The sequence below is a fragment of the Triticum aestivum genome, chromosome 3A (assembly GCF_018294505.1).
Source record: "Triticum aestivum cultivar Chinese Spring chromosome 3A, IWGSC CS RefSeq v2.1, whole genome shotgun sequence".
NCBI classification, from domain to species: Eukaryota; Viridiplantae; Streptophyta; class Magnoliopsida; order Poales; family Poaceae; genus Triticum; species Triticum aestivum.
In genome coordinates, this window is record NC_057800.1 from 472,279,140 (window position 1) to 472,299,631 (window position 20,492).

At 44.2% G+C, this 20,492-nt stretch overlaps 1 protein-coding gene across 2 annotated transcripts; it reads right to left on the bottom strand.

The window, feature by feature from the left end:
• Positions 1–1,734: 1,734 nt before the first annotated feature.
• LOC123061706 (homeobox-DDT domain protein RLT2) lies at positions 1,735–15,917 on the bottom strand. 2 transcript variants are annotated; one of them, XM_044484916.1, is made up of 18 exons: positions 15,043–15,917; positions 14,414–14,941; positions 12,779–12,855; positions 11,475–11,984; positions 11,293–11,385; positions 11,045–11,209; positions 10,717–10,939; positions 9,016–9,116; positions 8,339–8,425; positions 7,780–7,914; positions 7,532–7,687; positions 7,240–7,446; positions 6,445–7,149; positions 5,829–6,371; positions 4,341–4,964; positions 4,150–4,254; positions 3,207–3,458; positions 1,735–2,896 (listed from the first exon to the last, which is right to left on the bottom strand). In XM_044484916.1, the coding sequence occupies exons 1-18, from the start codon at positions 15,242–15,244 to the stop codon at positions 2,048–2,050; spliced, it is 5,562 nt and encodes a 1,853-aa protein (XP_044340851.1). In that variant the 5' UTR covers positions 15,245–15,917; the 3' UTR covers positions 1,735–2,047. The 2 variants fall into 2 exon arrangements, with proteins under 2 accessions (XP_044340851.1, XP_044340850.1); XM_044484915.1 differs by having other exon boundaries at positions 1,735–2,899; positions 15,043–15,915.
• Positions 15,918–20,492: the final 4,575 nt, after the last annotated feature.

A 20,492-nucleotide genomic window follows, 5' to 3' on the forward strand; every position in this document is an offset into this window, starting at 1 on the left:
CGTGCAATGATGTGTTGGAAGCTGAGATACTAGCTATCCGGGAGGGACTCATGCTATCTCTACAGTGGAGCAATCTGCCAATTGACATTGAAAGTGACAACTTGTAGGCAGTAAACATGTTGAGAAGTGAAGAAACAAACGGAACAAAATATGCCTTTCTTATTACAGAGATCAAAGAAAGCATGTCCAAACGTAGTTCTTGTATTACTCATATCCGTCGTAGTTGTAATTCTCTAGTCATATTTTGGCAAACTTTCGGAGGACTCAGGGCCGAATTGTTGTATGGTTTGGGTCGAGATCATAGGTCGTTTTAGACGCTGTTAAGCATGGTTATACTTTGATTGAGTAATACAAGAATTATTTTCGCAAAAAAAAGAGTACCACTTTTTTAAACGAATCAAATCTATTATAAAGGTTGATCAAAAGTACAAAGCATCCCAAACATAAATGAATAAAAGTACATCAAAATTTGGACCATCGAACCACCACTGCCGCACCAGAGCAGGTCATCGACGCATCGATGTCGCCGTTCATACCGAAGTTGGTCTGACCTTGTCGATGACATCCGAAAAGAACTCGTGCACGTATCCTTAAGGACTAGTGCCCTGGAGAAGTACTCGTCGTTGACAACCTTTGAATTGATCCAAAGTATCTGACACCAAATCTTGTCGTTGCTTACGCACAATGAAAAACCCTAATCTCGCCGTCCCGAAGAGCTGGCACAAATCTACGTGGAAGCTCAGTCTAATCCATCCCAACTGATCAACTTGAGAAGGATTGGAGCCTTGAAGACCGACTCAAAGAAGCGTCACCATTCGTCGCCCCTGCGAGGATTGAAACCCCTAACTGATCTATTAGCCGAAGCCAAGGCACCAAGATTCCCCTCCCCGCCACCGACCACCGGAGGGGAGGTGAATCCACGGGCTCGTCGATGGAGATCGAGGGAGGAAGGCTTTGCCCTAGGCACCTTGTGAGAGGGAAAAAAGACGTGATCGCTCATTTCAAGTCTAGAACTTGAACCCGAACGAGCAAGTTTCAGCACAAAAAATCTGACAATTTGATTTGACGAGAAGACGGCGGGGCCATCAGTACCACTTTTTTGTGTTGCTTTTTAATTTCCGTGTTTTATTTGTGTCTGTTTTTATTTCGTGAGATTTTTGTACTGACCTACGTCTGTTTTGTTTTTCCTGGAGGTGTTTAAGTGCGACCGTTTTGCCTGGAGGTGTTTAAGTTCCTGGAGGTGTTTAAGTGCGACCGTTTTGCCTGGAGGTGTTTAAGTGCGACCGACCAATGACAAGAGAAACGAAGAGGTGTTAAGCGCGAAAGAGACGAGAGAAATGGAAGGTCGGTATCTATCGTGCAAAAGTAATCATGAACCAGGCCTACACTAGACATTGTTAACGCTAACACATGCCCAATCATGGGAGAAGCCAGGCATGCCAACTCTGACCCGAGAGACTCCATAGTCGTTAGCAATCGATTATAGCTTTATGTTATTGCTCAACCGCGTCGATGATAGAGATGCTCCAAATGTCAAACACTGGACCACACCCCAGCCCTGCCTGGGGAGAGCAAAAATACAAACATTTTTATATCAGTTCCCAAAACCACTTCCGCCAAGCTATCCGGATCAGTGACCAACGGCGTTAATTAACTACCCTGCGAGAATGGAAAACAAAATCCAGATTCAGCACCCGACAGAAGAAATATCATGCAACGGAGAACAGAGGCAGCTCTTCTGATAAAAATTATACTCTGCCTTGGGCACATTGTACTTGTACACATGAGGGAATTGCACTGCTCCAACGAATTAGTAAACTAACAAGGCACACACTTTTTACACTGGCAGATTGTCGAGGCAGCCACCATGATGTGCCACCAGATAACCAATACAAACCTGACTGCTGTACTACATACATACCAACCTACCGAGCAACAGCTTCCCCGTTCCACATCTAGCCCACTATGCCCCCAAAAAGGGGCAAAAGGCTTATTATTGTCCACCAGTATCACTACCTGCATAAATGGTCACCGGAGACAGAAGCTCTTATTCACTGTACTCTGACGAGTATGAGGTCGCGCCTTCATCTTCATCTGCATTCACCTCAACTCCATCACCACCATCATCCCCATCATCACCTATATCATCATCCTCGTCCATCTCATCATCAACATCGGCGGAAGCATGGTTCACGTCATATTCTTCCTCGTCACCCTCTCCGTCCCCTTCAGCATCTTCATCATCATCCTCGGTCTCATCATCCATCATGACATGGGCAAGGGGTCTCAATCCACCAGAATAGGCTCTCGAGTAATCTGGAACCTGCTCCTCCTCATACTCCTCGTCCATGGGCTGGCCGTTTTCCCCGTTGTCTTCTGATTGATCTGATTCGGATCCAGAGCTGTTCTCGTCACCTTCACCTTGGATGTACGGTCTTCTGCTCTCCAAGCCCCACTCTTCTGCACCTGAGCTTCGTGGAGACTCCTCAACAGCAGAAGGCTTCACATTGCTAAGCATGCTGAAGCTTCCCAACAGATGAGCCTTTGGAATCGATCTGCCTCTGCCCTCAGATAATGGCTGCCGAGGCCTAACTGTTCGACGTCCGCGCCCACGGCCACGGCCACGGCCACGTCCTCGACGTGCGTTCTTTCTTGGGGCTTTCTCATATGCAGCATCCTCATCCATAAATTCAATCCTAGATGAGCTGCTAATACCTCTTGGGATCCTTCCACCTCGATTTCGACCTCTTCCTCCCCTGCTACCTCCTCTACTTCCTCTTCCACGACCCCTGCGGCCACTACTGGGAGGCCCCCTTGCATCATACAGGTCAAAACCAGTTGGTTCCAATGGCTCTATATCTTGTGCCTTCTTAACAACAGTATACCTTGATGCAAGCTTCTGCAGGAAGGGAAAAAAAATCACACAACTAATGGTAGCATTAAACATGAAAAGCAACGTACATGTCATACAAACAAATCATTAACTTGAACATTTGATGACAATACATGATTTAATTGCATATGCATAGTAGAGCAAGAAGGTACAAAGTGAGCAAAAGACCAAGTAGTTATTTTATACAGTAGTTACTACTTATTTTATACATATCTGGTACGGCTGAATACTTTTGCAACTATAGTACGCTATTTTATACAGTAGTTACTACTTAAAGTTCAAACAACAAAAAGCAGTATTCTCTTTATCTTACCATGGAATCTCCACCATCTCTCTCCTTCTTTTGATTCTGTACATATGAAACAGCATAATCAAGGTCTAACATTCTTAATGTGATGGCAGCAGTAGTGTCAGGAACCCATGGAAGTACAGAAGTTCCAGGTGATGAGGAAGGATTCTGGGAAGGCATATCTTCTGTCTTTGAGTTATTAAGCAATTCATTTGATGTTTCAAAATCAGAAGACAGGTAGTCTCGTCTTATTGCACCTTCCAGTAGAGTCAACATCTGCAAGGGAGAGAAGAACATCAGCACAGATATTATGTGAAAAGGTAGAGAAATGAAATAAGAATGAACCCATCAGTATGCACTCAATTTTCAGCATCTGTACTTGAATCGTGTAAATATACCCAGGAAGAGGGTAACAGTAAGAAGCCATGAGTCATCAAACAAGCTATGCCAGTTTCCAATAGTATATAGGAAGCCATGAGCGATAAAAACATAGTCCAGTTTCCAAAAGAGAGTAACAGAAGTAATAAGATAGGAAGCCATGAGCCGTCAAAACAATCTAAATTCTTCAAGAAAAGTGTTTATGCCTGTTACATCAGCATTGCCCTTGGTGCTTCAATTCATATATGCTAAGGCTGGAGCTAGTAAGAGATGGCATTGCTGGTGAAGTGGTCAAAACTCAAAACCACATGGTTCAAGCTACCATGGTCAGTCAGCTTGACGGTTAGGTTAATCCTGGTTATAACCAAAGCTATTTCAGCAATTTAATAATTACCCACATTCACTGACACAGAATAATGCAGTCTTATTGTCATGAATGTTTCAGGCTGTTTTCTAATAAGGCCTTGACCATCTACCACAATTGCTTCTAGCCAACATATTCAAAGATCAATTAACATAAGGCAATATGTTTGCCAAACAAAAAAAATCTAACCACATGTCCAGAGTAAGGGAGAAATAAATGCAGAACCTGGAATATTTCCACAACGGATGTGGTAGAGTGCAACTTCACACCCCAAGATTTCCGATATCCATCACTCCAAAAAGGTTGAAGTGCTTCTGATGGTATCGAAGCCTGTAAAAAAACACCAATATATCATCAAACAGCTACAGTGGACAAGTAAGCTAAACTGAGAAGCAAACAACCAACAGAAACTTCACCTCAATGGTAGCTAACTGCAACTTGAGCAATCTCATTCCAATTGGAACAGAATAGTCTGCAATTTGCATCTTCCAGTTAGGGTCAGTTCTTCTCTTCTCTTCACATTGTGACGTGTGCTCAGAATAATTATAAATGGATTTGAAGGTCTTATGGCAAGACGAGCAGTGCCTTTCTTCTGCTAAGTAAATCTGATAGCAGTAATTACAAGAATGCATCAGTGCAGAGCATCTTTTCTTCCCATACTTCATGGCACATGTCAGTTGGCGATCACAACATTCGCTCCACATCCATTTTAAAAAACTATCCGCCCTTTTTGAGATAGATATCTTCTCCACATCATTACGTCCAAGCTCTATTTTGAACGAATCAGAATATGTGGTGGCGCTATCAGCAGAGACACTGGAAAGAGTACTGCTTGGGCTTCCAAACTCACTACGATAACTTGCACGCATTGTATCAGTAGCTCCATTCTTTAGGTACCTTCCAGCTGATTGTTCAATGGCTGCGCCTTGTTTCCTCTTAATACCTTCCTTAAAGGTTGACTCAACCCTTTGCAGCATCGAGTGCAGTTGTGCCTCCCGGCTGCCACGTGTATCAAGGGAAGCTACCAGAGCATCAAACACCTGCAGTTTCATTACACAGAATATCTACAGATTAGAGACGATGTGATGGATGCACTATATGTATCCTGCTATGGCTGACTGTAAAAGGAACATTGGAAACAGAGGCAAACAGATTTCAGATTTCTACACGGTGTATGCATTGTGGACACAAAACAGCGTTAGGTTATATATTTCAAAAGGTAGGCACAGACTGCATAGACTGTATATTGTGTAAGGGCAGCCCGGTGCACGTAGCTCCCGCTTGCGCAGGGTCCGGCCACTTTGGGTCTTTTGTACGCAGCCTTTCCCTACATTTCTGCAAGAGGCTGTTTCCAGGACGATGTAGATTCGAGTAAATACCTAAATTCAAATGCTCATCTAAAAAGAGGGATTTAGTACAGAACCAACTTCAAACTAGTTAGGTGTAAGTTAAAAGTCAACATCTACGAACTTATAAACAACAAGGGAGTTTCCGCGATTCCTGTGGGAATTTACTGTTTCCTATAAAATAATCCTACATTATTCCAGCACTCTAAACAGGGCATAAATGGTTCAAGAAAAATCATACGATCTGAAAGCTAGCATCAATCTTCAAAAGTGGACTAGTGCATCATATTTGAAAAAATATAACACATAGAAAAAAGATAAAACAATAGTACTTGCATACTCTCCAGAAATGTGTTCTGATAACTACAAAATTGTAAGTGTGCTGTATAACAACTAGGTTAAATCATACTTGAAAAACTATAACACAGAAAAAAGAGAGCAGAATATTCATTAGCATAACAACATATTCTCCAGAATTCTGTTCTGACAAGTAAACTGCAGTTTTGAGTTATGTATGATAACCAGGTTAGCTCAAATATATACAAACAAAATCAATACCTCCTCTGAGTCAATAACCCTCCAATATCCCTCTCTCGATTCAAAAAAGATTCTTCCTGAACCAGGATCATTTGGTGATGTGGAAGTTGAAAACTGCCAATATCGGTTTCGTCTCCGATCCTGTCCCAGGGGAAGCGATCTGTAAACATACAGCTGCTCTGCTCTATGACCAATATATGATTTCAACTGAGACCGTGTTTTATCGGCATATGCATACTGCTGAGCAGATAAATTATCTGGTGTTGCACTGGTTTCTTGCCCCGTGCCATTCCTTTCATAAGATGCATTGCCAGCATTACTCTGTTGATTAAGTATCTCATTATTGTTTGAAGTCCCTGCATTTTCGTCATTGTCTATATCAAGATTACGGACTGGAGTTGGAGTAGTCTCTGTGGCATTATTTTCTGGAATAACATCAGCCTTTAAACTCGTGTAAGAATTATACTGCACTTTGCTAGCAAACTCTTCTTTGGAACGTCTTTTATCAAGTTGTGCCTCCGCCCACATTTGTTTTTTTATGGCATTCGCTGCTTCCAAACGTTCCTGCAAGACTCTTATAATCAAGTGTTGCCTAATAAGAAAGTGATAACTGAAAGGATAGTTGAAGAATCTTTACCTCGAGAACAGCTCGAATAGAGTTCCCTTCAGTGGCAACACCAACAAGCGCGACCAATGCATTTAGACGTTCTTCGACACTAAGATCACAATAGTCACCTTCTGCTAGTCCCTGTACCCAAGACTCACCTTGGTTGCTTTCATCGATCTGTGTATCTTCAGCATCACCAGTGATTACCTCAGGATGATCTGATGAAGCTCTGAGAGGTGAAACACTTGAAGTACCTACTGCACTGGAGTCGCCTAAAGAAAGCATGGCGATATCTTTTCGAGATGTAGTAGAACTAATTGGTCGAGTTAATGCAGCACCCAAACCATCTGGATCCCCTTTTACTTCACCAACTTTAGTCGCAGTTGGTACTACACCTTGTGCTTTAACAGCAAGAAGGGGGTCCTTCTCATCTCCTACCTCAATATTCACATCATCACCGTCAGGGTCATCATCACAATCAGATTCCTCGTCTCTATCAACATCATCCACCTCTTTTTCAGCTTCAGAGTCAGACAGCACATTCTGAAAAGCCCTAATTTTTTCACGTGCTGCTGACAACACAGGCTCAGAATCAGCTGGATCTTTTCTGTAAGGGGACTTTACACAATATGTCGAAGGAGCAGTTCGCTCAAAAAGTTTTGTATCCCTTGACAAGGCGGCAGCTATAGATGCCTCAGGTGTCTTGCTTGTGGTAAGATCTCTAAGTCCAGATTTCTGAACAGAGAAAAAGCAAATAAATCTATTAAATTAGAGATAGAAGAACAGAAGGCAATGATAAAGCTAGCATATCTTTATGCTGCATACCTGGATTTTCTCTGCAACTTCCAATATTGTGAGACCACTGCTATCTTCAAGAGAAAGCACATGGAAAGCAGCAAATTTTACCGTCCCAGGAGTAAGGCGATGCCGGGATCGACGATGGGTGTAGCCTCTTTCTTTCATCAAAGCGGCAGCACGCACGGCTGCTGAGCCATTTCGGAGAGCGGATATGACATTCTGACCATCCTGGCCCTATATATCAAATTTTATATGAATCTTGTTAAAACTCTTCCAGAAGTGTTTCTTGTCATGCACAAGTATGAGATGGCATACAAACCTCATTTTCATCACGATAAAAAACATCTTCAGCATTCCTTTTCTTCAGTTGAGGTCCAAAACCAGCAGATAAAGCAAACTGCCGTAAAATTTCAGGCCAGGTAAGAAGATTGAGGTGGCGCTGCCAGTTACGTATATTGAATCCCCAAGAATATGCCTGTAAAAAGGTTTAAAATATATAAATCTCATGCAAACAACAAATAATCTGAAGGAACAATCAGAGCTTTCAGGATATCTGCACACACACACCCCTTCAACAATTTGTGGATGGCCACCTCCTGGATTTACCCCCAATGCAACCGATGGAGTTCGGGCGACATCCTCGATATCCTTTATGATAGATTTCAGAAGAGCAACATGCAATTCCCCCAACAACCTTGAATCCTACAAAACAAATCCAGTAAGCTAACTCATGGCGTTACTTATTAGGCTATTATTGCCTTCACCAACATCTACAAGAAAAGGTAGCCAGAAGAGATGAGTGAAGTTACATAGCACCTATAAAATTGATGGAAACAGCAGAGTAGCCAATAACAAACCAAATTCATGGCAAACATTAGATACAAAAACCTATCAATGTTTGGTTTGCAAGGTCCATCAGGTCCAAGTTTGATCGTCAATGTTTATCAAAAATGTGCTTGTAAATTTATAAATATTAGTACTGTGATAACTTTTTGCAGCAAACATGTTGATACAAGTTCTTGTGCCTAATATAGCAAGTAAACAATACAAATATATTCACCCCCCTAGTCCCTTTTACTAGAACAGTCCAGGGCAGATAATTACCCTCTCCAAAGAAAACACTTACATAATCATGAAGAGACTGAATAAACTCATCAAGTGTAACTGAAGAAAGCTCGAGGACATCAGCAAAAGTAATCAAGAATTTCCACACCTGCAATTCATATAGCAACAGTTTCACTGCAACACATAACTGAACTATCTAACTCGGAATTTAGAATAGCATGCGCATTAGCTTAAAAATTACCAGCAGTTCTATCCGATAGAATGTTAATTGCAAAAGATGTACTGAGCTAAGCACATAACTAACAGATGAATATGAACTTACTACATAGTCCAGTAATTAAATGAAGTGTTCTAACTATCTGTTGGCAGTTTGACACTACAACACCTAATGGAAATATCTAAAACAAGATCAGAACATGTCTTTTCAATAAAACAACAAGCTAGTCCAATGCTTCTGGGTTTAATATCTCTTGGGGCAATGGAATGCTAGAATATGGTATGCGTTACTCTGGAAAAGAAGTGATCATGGTGCGTCGTTTATATCCACATTGACCTGATTCGAATGTATTAAGAGGAGTATTTACCACATGCACTTGACAAACAGTCAAAGACAAGGAAAGATATACAACCAAGAACGCAACATATATGTGATTTCTTGATAAGATAAAAGCAACACTTTGCAGCATGTGTAATGTAACATCTCTTTGCAACAACCATATATAAGAATCAGACCATTACCATCAAAAGCTTTCCAACACTTTCCTCGGATCCTGTCCAAGGCTTTATCGACAATGGCACCTTCAATCTCACCATTTCAGGGGGGAATTGGCTCAACATGCCTGGAAGAAGAATGCGGGGCGGGGGGGGGGGGGGTGAAAAATGCAATGTGCAGTTAGACTTCACGTGTTGGAACAATGATGCGTTAAACAAAAGCATGCAGCCGACGTTGCACATCTATTTCTACATGGCGAGCTTACCCACCCTACTCTTACACGGCGCCGCCCCATTTTTTTCCCCTAATGCATGTATGCAGCAAACAGAGAGGAAGTGTGCATGTAGTATGTAAGCATGACATCAGCAACATTCTCTCAACTCTTAAAACTAAAAACTTATATCTCCCGAACCACTAATCCAATTGACGATCAGTTTCACCATTGGCTTTGTTGCGGCGAGATCTTCGAAGCTAGATCCCATGTTCACATGTTTCGATGACTTCTTTTTTCGTCAACGATTGCCAGATTATAGCCACGTATTTACCAGATTATAATAACCTGGCTACCAGGTTGCCACTACTGTAAGGATTTGCATGATAGGACTCCTAGGGTTTTTACCATCTCTTAAATGTTCTTAACACTTGAATACTCACTCTAGTTTCTACATAAACACTGCATTTCCTAAGAACATATAAACTTTTGCCATTTGCCTGGAACCATACACTATAATGTGGCAACTGTTAACTGCTAACATGGCAACAGTGGTACTATAATCTGGGAACTGGCGCCACAAAAAAACATTCATCAAAACGAAACAACATGGGGTCTTGTTTTGAAGCCCTAATCAAGACAAACTCACAAATAAAGATGGATTGCTAATCGGATTAACGGTTTGAGATAAATCATATCAAAAACTCGGATTTAGTACAATATGTCGGTGATGTCAGTATGAGGTGTAAGATTCTGCATGCATGCATAGCTCTCTTCCTCCAGTAATGACCATTTAGATTTTCCCTTCTTTGATACTGTCATAACTCATACGTAAAAGGATATATACACAACCAAACGAGTACTAACTAATTAAATGAATCACTCGGACTTCAGATCACTAGACACCATTTAACTTTAATCAGTTCTTTAGGCAATAAATTTTAGAGGTGGATTTTCAACTATGAGTTCTTGTGCACGATTTGGGAGTTGTTTGATTTTGTTGTATTTCACTTACAATAGTACAGAATGAACACCTTGGTAAGAAGAGTGTTCTAGATATCTACATCTGAGTTTACCGAAACGAAACATGTAAGAATTATTTTTAGGATCACTCGTGCTGACTTTTAGTAAAAAGTATATTGTTTTTTCCTGATCATATGCAAACCTAACCAAAAAAGCTTTAGGTGATTAGGATCTAAGGCTAGTTTGATAAATCTAATTTTACTGAAAGTAGAAGTTGAAAACAAGCCTCGACAGATTTATACTCTATTATGAATCTGCATTCATTAACCCTACAAAAACAAGTATATTACATTTTTCAGTGGTCAAGCTTCACCCAGAAATTTAATAGATGTGTTACAGTGTTATATACTAACGTTTCTCAGTCCATCTTAATGTGCTAGTTATATTGTACTATGGATACATGAGAATAGATTTATTTCCTACAAATACATTAGAAGTGACCTTCGGTGGCGTGTAGTATTAAGAAGTTAAAATTAAAACTTAATACGCATACCTCGGAATGAATCCAGCTGCTGCAATGTGTCACTATCAAGACAAAGCATTGAGGGTAACCCTTTGCTTTGCGCAGCCAATTCCATTAGCTCCAAGCGCTCATCTTCCACAAGCTCCATATACTCCCGTGCAATTCTTCGTGCTGTGGCCCTTTCATTAGCAGCCTTCTGCCTAGCCATCTCTTTCTCTTTTCTGAGTTCCTCCTTTTGTCTTTGTTTCTCTGCCTGCAAATATGTAGACAGATCTTAATGCTAAACAGAATTAGTGCTACATATAGTATAGTACTATATCTGGGTTACAGTTTATTTCAAAGGAACAAAAAAACTAACTCGTCTAGATTGCTTCTGCAAAAACTTCTCCATGCGCTCATGTTCCCGCCTTTGCTCCCTTTGGAACCTCTCTTCCTCTCTTTGCCTCTCGCGAAGCAATCGCTCCTCTTCTTTTCTCCTTTCACGATCATGTCTCTCCATTTCCTTGCGCATTTGTTCCTCTCTCTGCAAGGACATGAAACCATAAATGACTTTCAAGCCAAATAGTATATGCTGATGATATCCATCAATTGAAAACAAGCAGATACCTTTCTCCTCAATATGTCTTGTTTTTCAAGCTCCTTCCTAATCCGCTTTTCATGAGCTTCGACTTCCTTTGCAATTTTTGCTTCCTCGTTATGCTGAAGAACATGCCAGATAAATTCAATATGCTCACAAATGTCCAAGGCTGAAGAAAAAGATGCATATATGAGGTTAGAGAGAAACATACTTTTCGCTTCCTATCCACTCGAGAAGCATCTTCATCATGATAAGCCCTTGTTTCCGATGATATAAGTGGGTCTTCAAAGCCAGCAACATGAGAACTACCAAATTGACCATCGACTGGCACAGAATTAATGTTGCTATTAGATTGATTCATCTCGTAATCTGTCGATACTGCAGGAAACACCTGAGGCCTGCCAGATTGAGGCAGAAGACCTTGGCCTTCAAAAGCATAACCAGGCACCATATCCTCAGATCCATGGAGAAGGTGCGGTCCTGGAGTGAGAGATGGAATCCTCGAATTTGAAGCTTCAACCGGAGTGTCATAGTAATGAGATCTACTTGCTCTCTCGTACGTATCACTTGGCTGCTCAGGAAGAAATTGATACTCATGAACTGCCCTCGATCCACCATGAGGGTGAACTTGAGGTGGTGGATTACCAACCGTTGATTTTCTCTTCCCAGCAAACGAATTCGGAACAAAAGGGTGCTCCATGCTGGGCAAAAATGAGGACACCTGGTGGGGGAAAAGATGCATAAACAATTAGAGGTGGGTTTGAGAAAGAAATCGAGGGGGGAGGGGGACTCAAGCCTTAGAATAAAATATCGCACCAACAGTGCTCTCACTTTCAGTCCTCAAAATAAAGATCACGGCACAGATGATTAGAACAAGATAGTGGTAGACTCGCTGAGAAGATAGTTATAAATAAGAAGGAACATTGGATAAGGGAGAACTTCAATGGAAAAGGTATCAACGAGTCACACGTACATCAATGAAGTAACACGCATAAAGAGAGCAAGTGTTCCCACTAAATATGGCCATATAAAACCTGGAACTGCAGTTGAGCACAACCAATGCATGCATCGAAACTCGGTGTTATTTCCCTTTTAGTAAGGGTTGTGCATGACGTTGACAAGACACCCGCACTACACAGTAACGATGCCATATCAACACATGTTGGCACCAACGTTTTTTACCATTTGGTAGATCCAAATACATGGCCTACTCCAGATCATGAAATCTCCGTTGTTGGTGTTAAGCACAATACACTGGACTCATTTCATTGGAACAACAATACACTTCCTGGATCGGGGCTAATAGATTAGCATAGTTACCATGATATCCATATGCTGAAAAGTAATACAAACCAACAATGTAACAATGGACTACAATGTCAACTCATAACTACCATATAAAATTATCTCAATGGTAGCTTACAGAAACAATTTTTGCAGTGACGAAAATCCACTACAAGCTTATAAGGCACTAAGATACATGAACTTACTTATGCAAGTTTCCTAAATATTTACCTTTAAGAGATTCGGATCATGCCTAGAAAATATCTTTGCGTCATATGATCGGACAGGCTGCTTTTGCTGCTCCGGAACTGCGTGAGAAAAGTATGTCAGCAATCAGAAGGATATGAAATTATGAATAAATGGTGACTCTGTCCATGCTATCAATAGATACCACACATGAATCTTCTTTCGCCAAACAGAGAAGCTCAATGGTACAGGCCTTAGTTATATTTCATTAGGCGATTGCTTGACTGTGTATCTATTTTTTTACTTGTATAACAATAATCTGGAAGAGTCTAATGAAACACCCCCACACAAGGTGCTGTCATGCAAACTCGCATTTTAGCCACTAGATCAGATTTACAGACTTCGGGTGGTGGGCAGCTTGCCGCACACACGCCCATAGCTCACCCCTGCACACTTAGTCATCGGTATGCAGCAGCTATGTCTGCTCAATCTGAAGGTAGTAAAGCTCTCTCTCTCTCTCTCTTACACACACACACACACACACACACAGATGTCATAGGAAAGCGGCACTGAGCAAGTCAACTGATCACTGATCAAGGCACTTTAGGATTTCGTGTTACAGATTGATCCAGTGTAAACCACTTTCCATAGGGTGATGGTGGAATGTTATTACCGACTAATGTTCCTTATTTTTTGCTGTGTATTTCATTCAAAGGAGGAAAAAGGTCTACTTGTCAAAAGTTCAGTTTTCTACCTTAAAACTCTAAACCGTATGACTTGCCACCTCAAACTATTGAAACCATCCATTTTCACCCTTATGGTTTCATTTTCATTAGTTTAACTTTTAAGTGACGTGAACAAGTTCCGAAAATCCAACAAGCTCCACCATTTAAGATAATAAAAAAAAATCACCAGATGCTAAGAAAAATCGGTGAAAACATATCAATAAACGGAACTTGGTACATTGCTACGACATGGCAGTGATGTGGTGGACACGTGGCAGCCACATCAGCACTTGTGTAACTACCCAAGGGCAAGGGTAAAAATGGACGATTTCAATGTTTCAAGGCTACGAATCAAATGGCTTTAGACTTGAGGATCGAAAAGTGAACTTCTGCTTAAGTTCAAGGTTGACAGTGAAATTATTTTATAAAAAGGTTATTCGTCTTTGTTTGATAAGATCCTATGATATGTAGGAGTAGTTATTATCTAAATCACTCCTCACTAGAAGGAAATTAGCAATTTAGTCTTATACTACATGGCCCTCTTAATCCAAGCTCGAAGGGATGTTTTGTCTTACTTTTCATTTCCGCTTTATGTTGATCAATCATTCTTCTCCAACATATAATCTACAGTTACTTTTCATTATTAGATAATGACTCATCCGGTCACTCCAATCCCATACTATTACTCTCCAGTTCCCAGTAAAAGGAAGTTACAGAAGTAACAAATAATAACTAAATTCAAGTCTTCACCATTAATCCATTATAGAGAAAACGATGCATAAGATTAATGGGTTTAAGAGTAGTCTACATAAAAAACCTGAATGCAAAATCACACTAAGCACGGACAAATGAGACCTGAAAGTTCCCACCCAGTTCAACTACAAATTAGCTTGGGCATTCTTTAGCTCAAAATCCTCATGTTGAACACAATAACTATAGATTTTAGGAAAAGTACCGATTGGTGCACCAAAGGCGCCTGGAGGAAGCGGATCAAAATCGACACCGAGGACGGGTCCATCCTCCCTCAACGGTTCCCCAAGCTGTGACTCAACAGAAGTAATCACCCTGAGCTCAGCTTGCCTGAACTGCATCGGCGCCACGGGTGGTGGCAGCATAACAGGCAATGGCTCATAATACCTCCTCCCAATGTCCCTCCCAATGTCAGGTGCAGAAATCCTGGGCACTGCCGAAGACCGTCCAGCTCCCCTACGGGAGTGAGCAAGGGGCAGCAGCGGCTCGTCATAAGGACTGCCGGCGCTCATCATAAGGTCGGTGCTCGCCAGCGGCATTGCCTGTAGCGGCAACACAGGCGGTGGCACGGGCACAGGTGTTGCTGGGCCCTCTTCGTCCCGCCGTTGCCTCTTGGCCGGCGGCTTGCGGTCCTTGAGCCGCCTGTGGCAGAACCACATTTGCAGCTGCCTGTCTGACAGGCCTATCTTCACTGACAGCTCGGCGCGCATGGCCTCCGAGGGGTACTGCTCCGCTGCAGGAAACGAAAACGATGAACCGAATCCTCGTGAAAAAAGCTGAATGAAACGCAACCCAAAAAATTCTGCAGAACCCAAAACATCGAAATCCACGCACCTAAATACGTCTGTTCGAGAACATCGAGCTGGTAGGGGGTCTTCATCATGCGCTTCACCGGCTTCTCCCCGGAGCCAGAAGGGCCCGCGGCGCCCCCGGAGGCGGAGGCCGGGGCGGCCACGGCCGGCGGCGCAGGGGTCTGGGGCGTCCTCTCCTCCGGCGCCTCCCGCGGCGGCCCGTCTCCGGCGCCGGCGGCGTCCATGGCGGCGAGGACCGAAACCTAGATCCAAACTCCAGCAGAGGAACCCAGAAGCTTTCCCCTCCCGTAGGGTTTTCCCCGCACCAAGAAACAGGAGCGAATGCGGCACTTTCCCACTATATGCCCCAGGCGAGGCGAGGAAAAGTCGAATCGATGTGCGGCCGGATCTTCTTCGCCACGAAGCGGAGCTGGACAGTTAATACTAGTACTAATGATGATGACTTGAACACTACGAACAACGGGGGACGAGGCGCACGAGAGGGGAGATTGGGATGTGGGGGAAAGAAAAACAGGAACAGCAGCAGCAGCAGCGGGAGGAAGGCGGAGGCAGCAACAGGGAGGGCCACTGCTGGAGCTGGTGGATCATTCATGCGCCTTTGGGATTGGGTTCCGATTTGGATCGCTTCCATCGTATGCTAGCTAGGGTAGTAAGAGTACTACTGCTGCTGCTCGCCTCCTCCTCTCGCTTAATAAAAACCAAACCCTTTTTTCTCCCCCTCTTTCTTTTTCGTCGCGGGTTCGGGCACCTTTTATTGCCTTCTTTTCTATTCTGGCCGCTGCTGCTGCTGCTGCGTTGTTTTGTTGTTGTGTGCGGGGAATATTTGTGGATCGATGCGGGGGGTGTGGAATAATTAGTGGGTGCTTGGATTTCTTGGGGTTTGATCTTCTGGGGTGGCTTTTGTGCTTTTGACTAGTACTAGTAGTGGCTGGGGGTCGCGGGGTTGCTGCTGGCGCGTGTGTTGTGTTCATAGGATTGCTCCTCCCGTACGAAGGTGGATCATTGGACGAAGCGCGGGCGGATACAAGAACTGGCCGGGATCTTCTGCGGGGCGCGGCTCTGCGTGACCTGCGGCCGCCAGGCGACTTTGGTGGTTTGGTTTGGGACATCGGTCGTGCACGTGATGACGGATGATGGTGGGTGGGGCCTCCTGTCTCCTCGTGGAGTCGATTAAAAACAAAAATCTCCTCATGGAGTCGACTAAAAACAAAAATCTCCTCGTGGAGTCGACTAAAAACAAAAGTCTCCTTGTGAGAATGTGTTAGAGCAATTTCAACGCGCCAACCCATTTCGTTTACACAAAAAAGTCGATCAAACGGACGCGCATTTGCTTTTTGCCCGCCACATGATCCATTCCAGGCCAAATCGTTTGCATCGGCGCGGACACGAAACGAACACGCGTGACGCCCGTCTACTCCTCCCTCTGGCCCGCCGGTCGGTGGCATATAGCCACTCCATCTTCCTCCCATCAACGCCCAACAAACCCGGTCATCCCCGTGCCGCCGCACATGCGTCCGCACGCACGGCCCCCACCCCCAAGCACATCTCCCGTCGCCCGTCGTCGTCGCCACCGCTTCGCCATACCACCGTCGCGGCACCCCCGACGTCGCCGCCACCACTACCCCCGCCGCGTGCAGTACCCAAGCGTGGGGACCTCGCTCGCCAGACGCCCGCATGCTCGCCGGACGCTGACAGACCTGCTACCTGGTCCAGGGAAGGCGCGAGGCTCTTCACTGGCCAGCTTCTTCCACCACGCCCGCAAGTTGTTCGACAGTTTGCCCACAAGGTACCAATGGACTCTGTCGACGAGCTCTTTTTCCACAATTTCATTTGTGACTCGGATGATTCTTCATCCGGCGATGAGGAGCTTCTGGATGTTGTGTTGGACGTCCATGACCACCTTAGTAGGCAGCGGCCAATGCTCAGGAGCTTGATCCTGGGACACACTCCGGCGTCGAATCACAACCGAGATGTGGCACCCCGGCTCAGAACAACCGGTTTACCCTGCATTGCCAGCCCAGAGATCAAGTCTTCTGGCAATACACAACAACATGGTACATAAACAACCGCTTTATTGATGCTAGCGGATTACATAGGTCTGATATTACATCGAGATATGAGGCCAAGCGGCACACCCGGTGCTGCTGGACAGTATGTATATTAATTAATGAACATGACGGGGGCCTCGATCACACGAACTACGCGGCAGCGGAAGAACGACGAAGTGGAACTCCATAGCACAAGGACACCGACATGGACATGGCCTAGACACGAGATGCGCTCCGATGCAAACCGACTTGCCTGAAAGCTGGCATAACACGCCAGGTCAGTACATTGAATATACTTGCAAGCTCACAACAAACATAAGCACGATGACAGACAATATCATGATAATTAATCAGATTAAATCAATACAAGAAATACTACCGATGCAATGCAAACACTACGTGCTCCGAGTCTCATGGACTCGCTTACCAGACGGTTACCTCGTAACCAAACGGTGACCATACCGGGGTCACACCTGAAACCAATCACTCCTGAACACCTTAAGAGTTCATGATTCACCATGAAACAATGCATCACAACAATCACTTAGTTTGCAAGATTTATTATAAAAGTGGATCCATGGTGTGACTTACTCACGAGTTATGCCCATAACCGAGGACGCGGCTACCGATAGATTAAATACACTTTGTAGAGGTAGCGCACTTTACCCACACTACGGAACACCTGGCCTCGCATGCCCATTCGGGTGGACCAAAGCATTCTAACGAAACCCTCCCTTTGTCATGCACTCTCCTCGGCCACTCCGACCAACTCCCTCTCAGGGCTAGGTCTTGGGTGGCCCCGTGTCTACCAAAGACACCAATGGCCACCGTCGTGGCAAAACGGTCCCAAACGGGGACAAGGTACCATAAAAACAAAAACGAGCACACAAGGTTATGGCTGCCTGCCGGGCCAGGGTATGCACGCCCCATAACCTTCCCTCGCGGAAGGCACCGGTGAGAGCCACAACAAATGACCGAATCAAGACCTTCCCACTAGGTAAATGTGGTCGCACTGAATTAAAAACCCAATTCAGTGGCACCATGATGTGATCAACATCATATTCAAGTTGAACTTAATCAAGTTTAGCTTTGATAAAAACTTTTTATCAATGACATGGTATAATACCATAATCATGCAACTACTCGTCATGCAAGGCAAACAACTCCTAGTCATGGATCAAACAACATAAATATCTTGCAATACTCAGAATCAAAACTTCTCTGGCAATAACTCATTTTTATTATCAAGCAATATTTTTATTAGTTCATCTTTTAATAGAAAATATCACTTAATAAAATAACTATCATTAATTTCCATAGCAATATGTCTAGTGCAAAATCTTGCTATACTTAGCCAAACAAGTTCATGCATTCAACCAGTAACTAAAACAAGCATATCAAGCAGGATAAAGTAACTAGCAATTAACCAAATTTATTTATCAAATTTTAAATGCAAACAAGAACTCATATTCAAGTAGAAAATCATAGATATTAAAATAACACCATCCAAATGCTGGCGTAGCTTACCTTAGTGTAGAGGAGGATCACACCCCTCTTGGTTTGCTTCAAGACAAGCTTCTCCTTCTGAAAAGAATTTAAAACCACAAAAATAATTATCAAAAACCTATCTGAAAAGCACCAGAAATTCTAGATAGCAAGGAAAAATCCACCCTTTGGTGTGCTGCTAGAGCTTTCTAAAACAAAGACAATGTAAAAAGAATCAAATCATTTGGACTTATGGTTTAGAAATGGTGGCTGGTCAAATTTTAGTCAAATTTCTGAATAATATTTGAATTAAACAGAAAGCCAGGGGGCGACGTCGAAGGCGTAAACGGGAAAGGTGCCTCCACTCGTACTGCTTCGGGCGCGAGTGGTGAGACCGACAGGTGGGCCCCGCGCGTTAGGAGAGAGGGGAGCGCAAGATCAGAGAGAGGCGGGGCTTCACCGGAGCTCACGCCAGCGATGAGGGGGTTTGGGGCTAGGCTAGAGGGATAGGATTGAAGCGGGGCTCGTGGCGCACCTGCCTGTACCCATAGCTTGGCGTGGGGTGGACGGAGCTGCTCGCGGTCGAGCTCGCAAGTTACGGTGGCGGACGGAGTTCGCCAGAGTGGTGTAAGACGGAGGCTAGAGGCGGCTCCAAGGGCTCAGCGGTGTCCAGGCAGCAGTAGCAGACCCCCAATGCCCCGCCCAAGCAGTTGCTTGAGCTCGAGGGGCATTGGAGAGCGGCGGTTGGACTGCGGAGGTCGCTGGAGTCCTCTGGTCGAGGCGACGGCCAGAGGCCTGCCCGACCGAGTTGGGGTCGTTCTACGTGCTTTTGGAGGTGGTGTGGAGTGGTGCTTGGCTAGGATTCGAGGCGGGGTCGCTATATATAACCGGAGTGATGGGGGATGTGTCGCTGCTGGAGCTCTCTGGACACGCGGCGAACGGCAACGAGAAGCTCCAATGTGAGGGGGCAAACGCTCAGTGTCAACGCAGGAGCTTGCCCATGCTCGCGGATGAGCATGGGAGGCGGTGAAGGAAGTGGACAAGCGCGTGTGCACACTGTGGCATTTTGGCCACAACGGCCCGTGCTTGCTGCGGCGGCTCCGGCGTCGGCGAGCGCCAGGGAGCGGTCAAGGGTGATGGGTCGACGCTGTTGGTGCAGCGCGGCAGTCGTCGGCGAGCGCTGGAACAAGCACGCGTGAAACAGAGAGGAAAGCGCCAGCCAGAGCGCGTCGAGACGTTGCTAGGCGTAGTGTCTTCACACGGTCACCAAGCTGGCATGGTCAAGACGACGCCCAAGGGCAGCCAAACCTTGTCTACGCGCTTGTCCATGCAGTGTTTAGTCTAGGAGTGGTGATAGCTCATGCTCAGACCGACCAGATTTGACTTAACCAAGTTGGCAAGTTTTTGACCAGAAACTTGGTTGCCAAGTTAAGCCACCTTCTAGAAGGCCATTAGGGCTGATCTCCTGGGTTTTAGGGTTTCTTAGGAGGGTGTTTAAGCTCAAGAAAGATCAGGGCCAAAAGCTCAAGGGAAAATGTACTTGCTGTACAAACTGGGATTTTGGGCCAGAAGAGAAATGATTTTCTATAGCAAAAATATTCCAAAAAGTCCTGCAATTTTTCACATGGTAAGGTGTTCCAAGGTTCTAAGAATATTCAGGAATTATTTCAGATTTTTCTGGGCAAGAAAAATTGGGGTTGCTTTGGAGCACAAGTTTCTGAATTGAATTTCAGAGAGAAAAATGAATATTTTTCTTTTATGAAAAATATTCATTTGATTATTTTGGGGATTTATAAGAGGAATAGAGTAGATAGGTCACTTGGGTGAAAGTCAAGGATATGCCCAAGTGACAAGTCCATTTAAAATGATTCCAAAATCCAAATCAAGTCAGGGCAAAAACCACGGTAAAAACCATGTCTGGAAGAAGAGAGAAGGCAAG